Source organism: Chelonoidis abingdonii, chromosome 1 (genome assembly GCF_003597395.2).
Source record: "Chelonoidis abingdonii isolate Lonesome George chromosome 1, CheloAbing_2.0, whole genome shotgun sequence".
In the NCBI taxonomy this organism is placed as follows: domain Eukaryota; kingdom Metazoa; phylum Chordata; order Testudines; family Testudinidae; genus Chelonoidis; species Chelonoidis abingdonii.
Genome location: NC_133769.1, coordinates 38392179 through 38405775, shown reverse-complemented (window position 1 = coordinate 38405775; position 13597 = coordinate 38392179). Strand labels below are relative to the sequence as shown.

Sequence of the window (13597 nt, the reverse complement as noted above, 5' to 3'; positions counted from 1 at the left end):
CTATGTGTTATTTATAAGATTTATAAATGAAGACAGTCTTCCTGGTAGCAATCTCTTCTGCCCCAAGGGTGGGAGAATTGGGGGACCTTAATGGCAGACCCCTTTTAGGATATTCACCAGAGAGAAAGTGTTGCTACAGGCCTATCCCAAGTTTTTTATCTAAAGTTTCCTCAGAATTTTATATTAATCAAACCATTCACCTCCCAGTTTTTTTTTCCCCCAAGCTGTGCTGGGACTATTCAAGAAACCATATTCCAGTAGATGTGAGGAGGGCATTAGCCTTCTACCTAGATAGTACCAAACTATTTAAAAGATCTCCAAGAATATTTGTGTCCATTGTTGGACAGAAACACGGGTTCAGTAATTTTGAAACACAGGTTATCAAAATGGATCTCTGATTATATTAAGATTTGTTGTAACAGAACTCATGTTCAGCCCCCTTCAAGAGTGATAGCATGTTCTACAAGAGTACTACCTACATCTGTAGCCTAAGTTAAGGATGTACCAGTTGCAGACAGCTGAAGAGCAGCAACGTGGTCATCTGTTCAGACTTATTTTAATCATTATGTTTTATTATCTGTGGCGAGATCAGATGCTATTGTAGATAGTGCAGTTTTGTCTTCTGGATTGGACTCTGGTCCGAACCTTCCACCTCCTTAATGGAGATACTGCTTGGGAGACACCTGAAGTGCTCTACTACATACCCTCCTCTCCATCCTGTCATTTATTTTTAATTGGACAATTCCATGTCCAACAATCAGCAGAAAAATTCGTAATTTAAGTTTCTTTTGTGATCCAAGAAACATCGTCACATTTTAATGTGGCAGTGACTTTTTGAAGCAGTTAATTACAGTGATAAATTACTTTTTAAATTTAAAGTTATAAAATAGCTAGTTCGCCTGTCTTTTCCCTTTCTCTGAGTTTTGGAAAATTGTAAATAGATTTTTAGGTTCTGCTTCATAAAAGATAGGGGTAGGGTGCTTTGGCGGAACTTCATGGTCCAAGTCCCATCTCCTGTCCTTCTGTAAAATTCACCCTTTCATCTATGCTTTTTGTGACCAATTTCTAAAGTACTTAGACCAATATCTAAATTACTGCCAATGTCCTGTCCTGAGCGTCCTGCTTTAACACACATTCACGGGGGGGGGGAATCACTTTATATGCCATCAGGCATTTTGATACTTGTGCAGAATAGTAGCGATCGCAATGAAAATAAGCTGCCATTTTGCTGTTTAGTATTTGGATTGTGGTAGTGCGTAGAGAGGCCCTGATCATGGTTTGAGGCCCCATTGTGCGAGGCACTGCACACACACACACACAATGTAAAGATGGGCCCCAGTCTTAAGAGCTTACACCTACATGTGATGTACACAGTGAGACCAATAGAAACGTAAATACCACTGTAAATAAATGGGGAGGAGTGCCGTTCTTTGCTGTTTTTAACTTGCTCTTTTAGCTATCTAAAAGAGCTATGAATAGTAATTAGTTGTAGTTATTTGCTCCAGTATTAATTCATACAGTAATACCAACTTCAAGCATTACAAAACTTGTATTGATTTAAAATCATGACGTTTAACGTGCACAAAAATTACATCTCATTGGAGGCCTTGTTTTTTTTAATGGTCTCCTGATATGTTAATCTTTAGGGGAAACTGTTTATCCCTGATTTGTATTTGATCATCTCAGGTTCAAAATTCAGTTGTAAATACATACACAAAAAGCAGGCATCCCTGTTCTCTACTTTATGAGGGCTGTTTACTCAGGCAGAGTTGGTGATATGCAAAGAGCTGCCATCCCTCCCTAAATAGTCATCAAGGGAACATTCAAAGGCAGCAAATTAAAAACTAGTAAAAGGAGAAAATATGTCTACACAACATAACTCATGGAAATTGTTTCTAAAAATATTGAGGCCAAGAATTTATCAGGATTCAGAAAAGGTTGAATGTTTATGTAAATAATGAGACCATTCACAGTTACATTTGGTGAAATAAAAATGTTTGCATATTTTCCTAAGGAAAAGCAAGAGCTCGCATTTCAGGGCAAAAGCCTGATGTGAATTAACAAAAACCTTCCCTTATTCCATACTGGACCTCAGGTTTATTGCACATTGCTTTGCAACAGATAGAATAATTGATCTGTGGCCTGTTATGGCAATTTCTATGTTTTCATGAGCTTGGGGACCTCCGGGTTACTGAGTTAAAGACCTTAGTTTGGTTATGCAACTTAATTACAACATGGTATTAGGTCCCATCTCCATTGCAGACTTAAAAATACAAGCATGGTGTAACATGGTTTCTGAGTCGTCGGTTATTGCAGTGTAGCTATGTCCTAGTGCTGCTCTTGGAGTCTGTTTATATCAATGTCTTTAGTTACTTTTTGTTACTAATAAAATATAGAAATATATGAAGAACAGTTTCCCACAAATATTGTCTCTGTGGAATTGGCTGCTGAATCTACCTATTGTAACAGAATCTATCTGTCTGTTGCTAGTCTCTAATTTTCCTTTATATTAAAAATATTTTTCTCATATTTATGGGCTTGTGCCTGCAAAGATAACCTTTCAAATGTAAACTGTGCTGTCTACATACAGCCTGAAACAATCACTAAGAGGTGTGAAATATTCTGATTCATGTCTTCGTGGTATTAATTTTGAAACCTAATTAGATAACTTAAATATCACAGTTAATGATTTCATAGGTGTTCATTTTAGCAGAAACATCCAGCTAATGAGTTTATTCCTAGCTGTTGGATGCAAAGTTAGAGATTTGTAGGTGGTGGTTATTGGATCTCTTAGGCAGCTGATTGTTGTCTGGAGTCATTGGATAGTTGAACTAGTATTTCAGGCCCCTCTACACTCCAGAAGCCACTTCCACCCTAGCCACAAGGAAAAGGAGATACATCTCCTTCCCAGCACCAAACTCTCAACTATTGAAGGCATTAATCCCAAAATGCCTCACATACCCTTCCAGTATGCTTAAAATCTAGCTGCCTCTTAACTAGCTGCCAGAATTTCCTGCTTTCTGCCAGCATATTTTGCAGTGCCAGTGCAGTGCTGGCAAAACTAATTGCTTTGGCGTGTTAGACATTTGATGGCAAAGGAATATTAAATTGGAGGCTTGATTTTAATTTCAGATTACATACAGTAATTTGAGACATAGAGTACTGACTATATTATTGTTTTGCACTCCATACATTTAAACTCCATTTTTGAATTCACTGGAAGATATCCCAGAAATGTCAACATGCTGTAGAAATCAGGGGACCCTGCTGAAGAATTTAATGCAGTGTGGCGCACAGTATATAAAGTCCAGATTAATAGAGGGAAATCAGAAAAAAATTAAAATATTTATAAACGTTTAATCAAAAGTAGAAGTAATATAATTTAATTCAGTTGAATGCAAAAAATGTAGAAAACGTAATGATATGGGTGTGAACTTAGTTGCAAAAGTTAAGAAATTTTAAAATTTTTGCTTCCTTAGAGAACTGGATTGTGCAGACTCTTTCTTTTGGTGTTGAAACAAATACAATTACATCAATTTGGAAAAGAAAAGCACAGGAGAGGTTTGCTGATGCCTAAGACTGTTGCTCAGTTGAAGCACATTCAAGTGTGCAGTCTGGCAATTGTTTACCAGTAATTGCACTGGTAAATTTATTTTAATTTTTATATTATAGGCGGAGCTGTTAATGATGCCTTCATTTGCAATTCCCTGACATTGTTGATTATGAGTTCCTGTTTTCAATTTCGTGTAGCCCTGCTACACTTCAGTTGTTAAAGTTTAAATCTTCCACATGCATTCTCTGCCTCTGGGTTTTTTCAGAACTGGATTGATTAAATCTGTTTCAATCGATTGACCTGTTGATGGAGATAAGTTTGTATATGTGTGTGAATACGTGCTGGTTCCTAGAGAAATAGAGTTATGCTGATCTAAGTTCTGTGTGTGGACCAGAACTCAGCAAAAATGATTGTCGTTTCTGAGAATGAAGTTAAGAAAAAAATAGGTAGCTTTTCTAGTTTAATATTTTTTTCCTACTGTTTTTTGAAGAATTTGTGTGCCTCCAAAGTTTGGACTTAGAACTTCACAAAGGGATGGTCCTGGGGTGAGAGAGAGCTCTCTTTTGCTGTCCTGGTGAAACATCTGACCACATTTGGCCACGTCGTAAGCTTCTGAAAATCAATATTTGTGCATGTGTTCATCAGAGCTTGTTCGATTGAAGAAGGAGATGTATCTATTTTAACCATTGGAAGAATGTGTACTGGATACAAGGAAAAAACCCTGAATTCTGTTCACACTCTTCTACTGACTGCTGTTAACTGTACACTCCACAATGTTTAACATTGGAGAGGGTTCAGAGAAGAGCCACAAAAATAATTAAAGAATTAGAAAACGTGATTTATGGTGATAGACTCAAGGAGTTTAGTCTGATTAGCTGGATAAAGAGAAGGTTAAGGTGTGTAAGTACTTACATGAGGAACACACATTTAATCTTGCAGAGAAAGGTATAACATTATCTAAGGACTAGAAGTTGAAGCTAGACAGATTCAGAATGGAAATAAGGTATGCATTTTAAAGTGTTCATAATTAGCCATTTGATCAGTTTACCAAGTGTCATGGTAGATTGTCCATCACAGGCAATATAATCCAGATTGGATGTTTTTCTAAAAGATATACTCTAGTAATTATTTTGGGGTAGTTCTATGGCTTGTGTTATACAGGAGATCAGACTAGATGATCACAGTAGTCACTTCTGGCGTTGCAATCTATGAAACTTTTTTTTGTAGAACCTAACCGTATAACCTTGTCTTAACACCAACAAGTGTCACTTCCTCCATTTTACGGATGTGAGGCGTAACTGAGAAGTTCCGCAAGGTCATGCCTGACTGAGTTGGGAGTAGAACTCAGGGGTCATATTCTGTTGGTCTCACAGGAAGCACAGTAGAGAAGGTTTAACTTCTTGAGGGCAAATGTTGCTGTAAGCGACCTATGTTTCTTCAAGAACCTGGGCTGCACTGGGGGCTGGTGTGGCCCCTGCTGTAAGTTAGTTCAGCCTTGAAGGAGGTTTTCACTTATGGTGACACTGCTCATTTTTCCGATCCCTGGAATGCCACTACAAGAAGGCCTGAGATTAGGGACAGCCTAGGGCTGCTGTGCTGGCCCTGCACTGAGGGAATTTCCCTAAGCATACACTATTTCCTTTATGGCCCTTTTACACCACTTCAGCAATGTAAATAGACTTTAACAGGGGCCAGAATCAGTCCCCAACTCTCTTTGTTGTAGCCCCAAGTCTCCTCCCCTCCTTCCAAAAGTGCTGCAACTCTGTGCTTGGCTGTACTTACTGTAACCACAAGTCAGCACATGCCCTTAGAGCAAAATTTACCTGTTGGTGTGAAATCAGAGAGCCAAAGGACAAAAGGCTCTTCATCGCATACTTCATTTCTCCTTAAGAAGTATTAAATGGATCTGTCAACCAGTATGATCCCAAACAGCTAGGTAAAAGGTCCATGGGCTTCGTTAAGGTTAAAATCCCAGTGATGAACTTCCTGAGGACAACCTCAGTCATCCACTGTTAGGCTCACGGTCCCTTCCTGGACAGTAAAAATACTCCTTGGCCTTTAACGCTTTTCAAGACCATGAATATATTAATCACATTTTCCTGTTCTAAAAAAAAAATTTGTATTGGTAATTATTTTGACCCAGCAGGTTGGGGAAGTAGAGGCTTTTGCAGAGAATGAATAATTGGTTTTCAGTCAGAATAAGATGATTCAAAGGAGTATCACATCCTTTCATCCTAAATTTCTCTTTCGTTTCATGTCAAGCAGGACATATTTCTTTGCCATCGGAAAGAGATTTTTGGGAAAAAGGAACTCTGGAGATCCATATTTAAGGATGTTGACAGAACTAAAAAATTGTGCACATCAGAAAACTTTTTTGTTAGAAGACACTAAAATGAGACCTGAAAGGCATCTCAAATCACCTTAGTCTTTTCTGATGGTGTAAGTAAATACGTATCTAAGACCTGGTCTACACTGCTGCTTAAGTTGATGTAAGTTAAGTCACTCAGGAAACCCACCTCGGTGGCACAGCTTACAGCAATTGAACGCAGTGTCCACACTGCTCTATTTCCCGCCGCTTTAGTTTCTGCCTCTCAGAGAGCTGGACTACTGACATTGACGGGAGAGGGCTCTGCCATCAACTTATCATGTCTTCACAAGATCCGCTAAATCAACGTCACTGCATCTATCTCAGCAGTGGTGATTTAGAGATTTAGCATGCCAGTGTAGACAAGCCCTAAGAAGCCTATGCATCTGTGAGTCGTCTTCCTGTCTAGCTGTCACGAGGCCACTTTGTATTAACGATAAGGTTTCTTCATTCATCAAGAGAAGGGAGCTTTTACAACAGTTAAACAAGGCAATTATCCATTTCTGTGTCTTTTGCAAGTACTCAAGATTCATTTGAAATTCATATGATGGATCTTTTGGGAACACTAAGAACTAGTGCTAGTGCAGACCCTGCTAGTAGAGCGAGGCTCTTTTTAAAAATTTAGAAATAAAAATTCTTTTTCGTTAGTGGGTCTCCTACCTGACCATCAAAGTTCCTAAAGAGGGTTGGCTCAAAATTCTAAAGTTTAAAATTTACGAAGTTGGTGCCATTTTTCCTTTCTGCTTATATTTCACGATTTAATATTTTAAATGAAATAGAAAATACTGACTGTAGGTATAGCAGCAGGAAAAAGGACACTAACAATTTCTGACTCTGATTCTCTTCTGCCTGTATTTGCAATTTGAAAAGAGGAACAAACCATTGTTTCCAGATTGGCCTGATGAGACACAGAAAAAACAGATAGATGAGAATTCTTAACTTTAGCATAGAGTCAGAGAGATTTAAGTGACTTGAAATAGTAATTGTAAGCATTTGGATAAATAAACTATATGGCTGTCCTGTTTTATGATGATGTCTGTAAAACAATAACTTATTGTGCAGAGATGTGATTTTTTTTTAAAAAACTTTTTTTTAAATTGCAGACCCATTGACTCTTGTCACCTCCTTTTTGTCTTCAAGTGACATCAACTTAAAAATAACACTGAAGTCTGAAAAAAATCATCTACCCTTGCTACCAAGAACCTATAGTAAATTACTAAAATTGAAAGATGAGAGATTATTTCAGTTTGTTCATTTGACAGCTTTTGTGTTGAGCTATTTTCATGGTTCCCCCAAGCATTTTCCTTGTTTTTTTTTTTAAATCTATATATATATATATTTCAAATTTAATGATTCCTTGATTTTATTGTTATTGTTTCTATTCTGGAAGCACCTACAGTGTCCAACCATGTTTGTAGCCCATTGTGTTAGGCACTGCTAATCATAGAATAGAAGACAGTTCCAAGCAAGTTGGCAAAATTTTGGATTAACTCCAAAATATCTTTGTAAAATCTGATATTCTGTACTCTGTAAGTAGATCATTCTGTTTCCTGATTAAGGTCTAATTTCTGGACTTTCCAGGTGACTTGCTTTTCGTTTTTGAATACTCTGAATAATCTCCTCCTCCTCTTTTGTTACTGTTTCTTTTATTGCCTTATCAATATTTTTCCTTCATATTTGTTCAAATATGGATAAATATTTCATATATAACACTATTAGTCTTTCTATGGATACTTACAAAGGAGATCTATGTTCACGTGTTCGTAAAGCCTATCAATTTGTTTAATCTGGTTTAATTGTTCTTATCTATTTGAACTGATTATTTTCTACACATCCTTATCATATATTTTGTTCATTGATCTTCTGTTGAAATTGTTTTTTGGTCTCCTGCAGTTGAAATGTTCAGGGTTCTAATCCATTGCATTGATAGAATAGCTTTCTAACTTTATCTATCTTCCAAGTTTAATGTTTTCCCTCCCCTGCTACCCACTACTGGAAAGGGTATGGGAGGGTTGCTTTTTGTTTCCAATTCTTTAAAGTCACAGAATTCCTGATGCCCAGTCACCACTACTCCTTAGTTTACAAAAAGGGGTCAGTTGAGAGTGACAAGAACTGCTTTTTTTACCAGGACTGCTTCTTGCAGTGCTCCTAAATCCTGCTGGTCCAGGAGTTTCATATACTTTTTGGTATCTCATTATAGTGCTAGCCACCATTTGTTTTCTAATGTAAATTAATTTTTGTCTTAAAAGTAACATGAGCCCAGGTGGGGCCACCCTCCCCTCCAGCACTCCATTGGACCCACAAATGGGCAGGGGACACTCTGAGGAGACTAGGACTCAGGTGGGGCCTTCCTTGCCTCCCACGTGGCCTGGGAGGTGGGGTGGGGATGGTGAATGGGAACTACATAGAGGAGCCAGCGAGCGACTCCTGCTGGTACGGGCAGAAGCAGCGAAAGCAAGGTCCTTTGTTTCTTTGGACATTGGGATAACTTTCTACAGTTTTGACTGGACTTTCCCTGTCATGTGCTGATTGGCTGTTTTCTTCAACCCTCCCCTTCAGTCTCTTCACCTCACTTCACACCATACCTACCCTCTTCTTCTCCCATGCCCTGTCTTTCTCACCCCACCTTTCCTTCCCTTTTCTTTCCGTTGAGCTTATCCTCTCCTAACCAACCTACTTCTCAAACCCCACTCCCCATTATGGAACTCAAATGTTTATCGGCACATTGTTCATTCTGCTTGTGTATTCTACCCCTTTTCTCTCCTTTCTACCTTGTCTATTTAGATTATAAACTCTTCATGGCAGGGACTGTCTACTACTCTTTGTTTGCACAGTGGGGCCCTATATTTAGTTGGTACTTGAGCGCTATCATGATAAACATTTTATTTATTATAATAATAATAATAATAAATATTATTAGTGTGAAACTGAAAACAGTCAAACCTTACTCCCAGGTAAGGAATTTTGAAGTAGTAAGGAAATATACTAGCTTGTAAGGGAGTGGGGTTTTATACCATAATCATTTTGAATGCAGTATTTGAATTGCCAGAAATAGAGAATGCTTTGCTGTTTTTAGAAATAAGTAAAAAATAATTGGCATTTCCTATTATGTCCCAACTTTAGAAACTGTGGTTATTTTCTTACAGAGAGAAGATGATGAAGAAATGCAAGCCCTAAAGGAGAAGTTAAAATACTGGCAAAGGCTGCGCCATGATCTTGAGAGAGCACGTTTGTTGATTGAACTTATACGTAAACGTGAAAAATTAAAAAGAGAACAGGTAAACGAATAACTTCAACTTGGTGAAACTTTGTTGAAGGAAAAGGAAAGTTGCGGATGGATTTTTTTTTAAACAGGAAAAAGACTGTACTGTCTCATTGATCTTAAATAATAAACAACAAAACCATGCATAGTATAAAGAGTTTAGACTGAATTCAGGCCATTTTGTTTGGGTTTTAAAGTCAGTCTGTTGCGGGCAGATAGACTGCTGAGGGCAAACAACAGTGGTAGTCCGTGCCCGGAGTGCTTCAGCTCCAATAAACACACCGAGTGGGAGAAACCAGCAAGGATTTATTTGAGATCTCAAAGTGGTGCTGGGAGACTTGACCTGCCTCAAATCCAGCACGAGTTAATACAAGCAGGTTACCTTTTTTATACTTTACCTCTAGCTAAGCCGTCCCTTCCCCCCCCTCCTTTTCCCCCCTTAGTAGTAACATTAATCAGCGTCATTAAACTGTTAAACTCAAATCTGTGACTACATGTCTAGTTCATTAGGCCTACTTCTTTGAACTACTATCTTGTCCTGTCCAGAGGTGTTTTATTTCACTCCCTTGTGGCAGAAGTATGCAGGCTTCATTATTTTCTGCTCCATACCAGTCTGAGCGGCCTTGCAACTGATAAGGCTGCGGACGCCTGGCCTTTTGTTTTATGGGCCTGCTAGGTCAATTAGAGTTTAACATGGACGGACTTTTGCTCATGAGAGGCCTAAGGGAAAACTCCATATTCTTATAGCCTTTACCTTTTAAAATTACTTAGAATAATGCTTAGTGACACTTAGTGGCCTCAACAAGTCCTTTACTAAGTAAAGAAAAATAGCACCTTTCTACGCATCAGATCTGAAGTAGGAGGTATATGTTGCATTTATTCACCTTTGTGTCAAAAATAACTGGTATTTTTAATTCGTGTTAATCCTGTAGAGACAACACAGGGGGGAAAGAAGCACAGTGGGAGTGAGAGCCAGGCGTTTATACTTGTATTAACATAATGAAGACAGTGGCTTTGCCCTAGTGTAAAGGAGTGCATAATTTGGCCTGCAGAATCTTCATACTGCTGGTGGTAGGTGAGAAGGAAAGAACCCAGCATGACTCTTAGAGCCAAAATTGAGTTTGCAGTGCTGGCACTTACAAAAACCACAACTTAGTTGTAAATGGGGCACAGGAGCTCTAGAATCACTCACATATTAAACATGAAACTCCAGGATGATATTTTTCCAAAATTACTTTTCAGAATATAATTTTACTTTCATTATGAGTTAATATAGTCCATCGGTCATAGTCTTGACTACATACTGAAGTTTAATGCCCTAATATATTAAAAGATGATAAAGTCCTATAAATCCACTTGTCAGTCAGTTCATATCTAAAAGGAAATTTCATATCAAAAAGTATCACTGATACAGAAATCAAGATTATTCAACAAATTGTTACTTTTAATGTCGAATACTAGAAGTATGTTCTTAAAATATCCTGAAACCACTTTTTATAGAGGATTATTTTAACCTTTCTTTACAGTTATTAAAACAATATATGATTATTCCTATAGGAGGATCAAACCTTTGAAGTAATTAGTGATTTTGACCTTAATAAACAGCTTTTATTTTTTCCAGAAGTTTAAGTAGAACAGACCTTAGGTGTAGAATTTATGTAATATTTTTACTTTTGGATATCAGTGCTATAAACTCATTTGATACAGCTCGTATGTGGCACCATGTTTGAGTTTCGCACTGGTTTAAAACAAATTATTTTTCTGTTTATTGGTTGCTCTTATTTTTTTGTATATTTGGTCTTGTCCTGTAAAGCTGTTTTTTTGTAGCCTGTTTTCTTTAGAACTGTTAAATAGTTCCTGAAAAATCACTAAATTTAATCTACACTAGCGTTATAACTATTCTCAGATTGAAAGTGCATTCAGATAACTAATAAAATCCCTCCTTGGAAGTGAAGCTGCAAATTCACTTGAATTAGACACTTTTGAGAGAGAGAGAGAGAGAGGGAATAGAAAAATAATTTATATTCACTTCTTCTACTTGAAAATGACTTACTATTTGGTGTTTTTTATATTTCATTATTCAGATCAAGGTTGAGCAGGTCGCCATGGAGCTCCAGTTGACTCCATTCACTGTATTGTTGCGATCAGTTCTGGACCAGCTGCAGGAAAAGGATTCTGCTCGAATATTTACTCAGCCAGTAAACCTTAAGGAGGTGCCTTTCCAATTAATCTTTTCATCATAGTTCATAGCCTGTTGATATAGCTGAATTTAATTTTTTTTTTTATTATTCAGTTGTACTGCAGGCTTGGAAATAATTGGAAGTAAATTTATTTTACAATATGCAGATTTGAAAATAAATTCAAATTGAACCCCAGTAGAACTAGACTGGGAACATGAAAATAATTCAATGAGAACTTATGGCTTGGTTTTCCTGTTCTTAAAATAAATAATTCTGTAGTATTTAAACATAGACATATATTATAGGAAGACATTTAAAACTCATTTTGCAGTCTAAAGTTTAATTTGTTTAAACATTGATGTAAACATGTTGTGGTTGGTGAAGGAAGTTGTAAAGATGTCTTCATTTTTATTTCTGTTTTTCAAATAATCCTAAAACTACTTCTTAAATTAATCTGGAAATGGACGTTCAAAATTTCCCAAAGGAAAACCAAGTTCATATACCATACTTGCATACAATAAAAATACTATTACTAACACCTCCACTATCACAAAAATACACAGTTTTATATACATTAATATGTTTAATTTTCATTGTCTGTCACAAGGTTCATACTCAACTTTTAGAAGTTCACCAACTGGTCTGAACAGGCTACCAATATATAAATAAACACGTGGCAGTAAGAGTACTAAGGCCATGATCCTACATAGATTTATGCCCATGCTAATCTTCACTTTGTGTAGTCTCAAAATGTGAAAAGTTAAGCATGTATATAAAAGTTTACTGGATCAGGGCCTCAGATTAGAAACTGGATTCCATGCTTTCTTTGTTTCACAAAATATACTTAAAATTTTGAAAATCTAGATTAGTTCATCACAATACAATTATTTTATTGTTATACCAGCTGCACTTTTACACATCTTCTGTTTTAATATTTATTTGTAGGTTCCAGATTATTTGGATCATATAAAACATCCCATGGATTTATCTACTATGAGAAAACGGTTAGATTCCCAAGGCTATAAAAACCTTAATGAGTTTGAAGAAGATTTTAATCTTATTATAGATAACTGTATGAAATACAATGCAAAGGATACAATATTCTATAGAGCTGCAGTGCGATTAAGAGATCAAGGAGGTGTTGTTCTGAGACAAGCTAGGCGAGATGCTGAGGGGATCGGTTATAATAATGAAACTGGAATGCATTTACCTGAACAGCCTAAATTAGAATCACCCCAGCCTTTCTCCTGGGAAGAAGGTAAGAAACTTTCTAAATTACTATAGCAATCAATTTTCAAGAAATATAATCAAAGTGTTAGCTGCATTTTTAAAGTTTAGTTTTTAAAATAATTTTTAAAAATGGCACTTTTTTTTCTGCAGTCAGACTATGTAATTCTTACACATGTTCAAGTGATACCTGTTCAGTTTACTGACAAACATTTTTTTTGACTATTTTGTAGCACTGTAGATACATCATACCTTTGAAAGATTAAACTGGTATTCTCTGTTCTGCCTCATCCATAATCAAGAAAAAACTTTTCGATTGAATTCTGATTCCAGAACATTTAGGCCCAAATTTAACAAGGTTCTTAAGCATGTGCTTAACTTCAGTGTATGAGTCCTCCCATTGAAATATACAAGTTATTTATGTATGTGCATACTTGAATAGTTCAATGGGACTGTTTACATGCTTAAATGTAAGTAAACGCTTATGTACCTTGCTGAATCAGAGGTACTTTTGTGTAGTAGTGGTGTTGCATGAAACAGGATGCAAACAAACTCGATATTCAGGTTGTGCTTGTAATATGAGCAATCCCAAAAAGTCTTATTTTGACTTATACACTGGGAAATGATAAATGTAAGTTGATGAAAAAGGAAGAAATAATTATAGTGATTTTATTCCTCAAAGCAGGGGAGGGATTAATAATATTTAGTAGAACTATGGGCCAGCCATCACAATATATCCTTTAGAATCATAGAATTATAGAATGTCAGGGTTAGAAGGGACCTCAGAAGGTCATCAAGTCCAGCCTTCTGCCCAAAGCAGGACCAATCCCCAACTAAATCATCCCAACCAGGGCTTTGTCAAGCCTGACCTTAAAAACCTCTAGGGAAGGAGATTCCACCACCTCAAGTAACCCATTCCCGTGCTTCACCACCCTCCTAGTGAAAAAGTTTTTCCTAATATCCAACCTAAACCTTCCCCCCTGCAACTTGAGACCATTACTCCTTGTTCT

The 13597-nt window shown here is 36.9% G+C and overlaps 1 protein-coding gene across 7 annotated transcripts in view; it reads left to right on the top strand.

Annotated features, from left to right (window-relative positions):
* Positions 1 to 13597, top strand: part of BRD1 (bromodomain containing 1) — a 113434-nt gene that overhangs the window by 40690 nt on the left and 59147 nt on the right. For all 7 annotated transcript variants that reach the window (XM_032776498.2, XM_032776497.2, XM_075065033.1 and 4 more), the window contains 3 exons: positions 9065 to 9196; positions 11265 to 11393; positions 12306 to 12618. In XM_032776498.2, coding sequence (XP_032632389.1) covers positions 9065 to 9196; positions 11265 to 11393; positions 12306 to 12618 — 574 coding nt within the window. The remainder of the gene's footprint in view (positions 1 to 9064; positions 9197 to 11264; positions 11394 to 12305; positions 12619 to 13597) is intronic.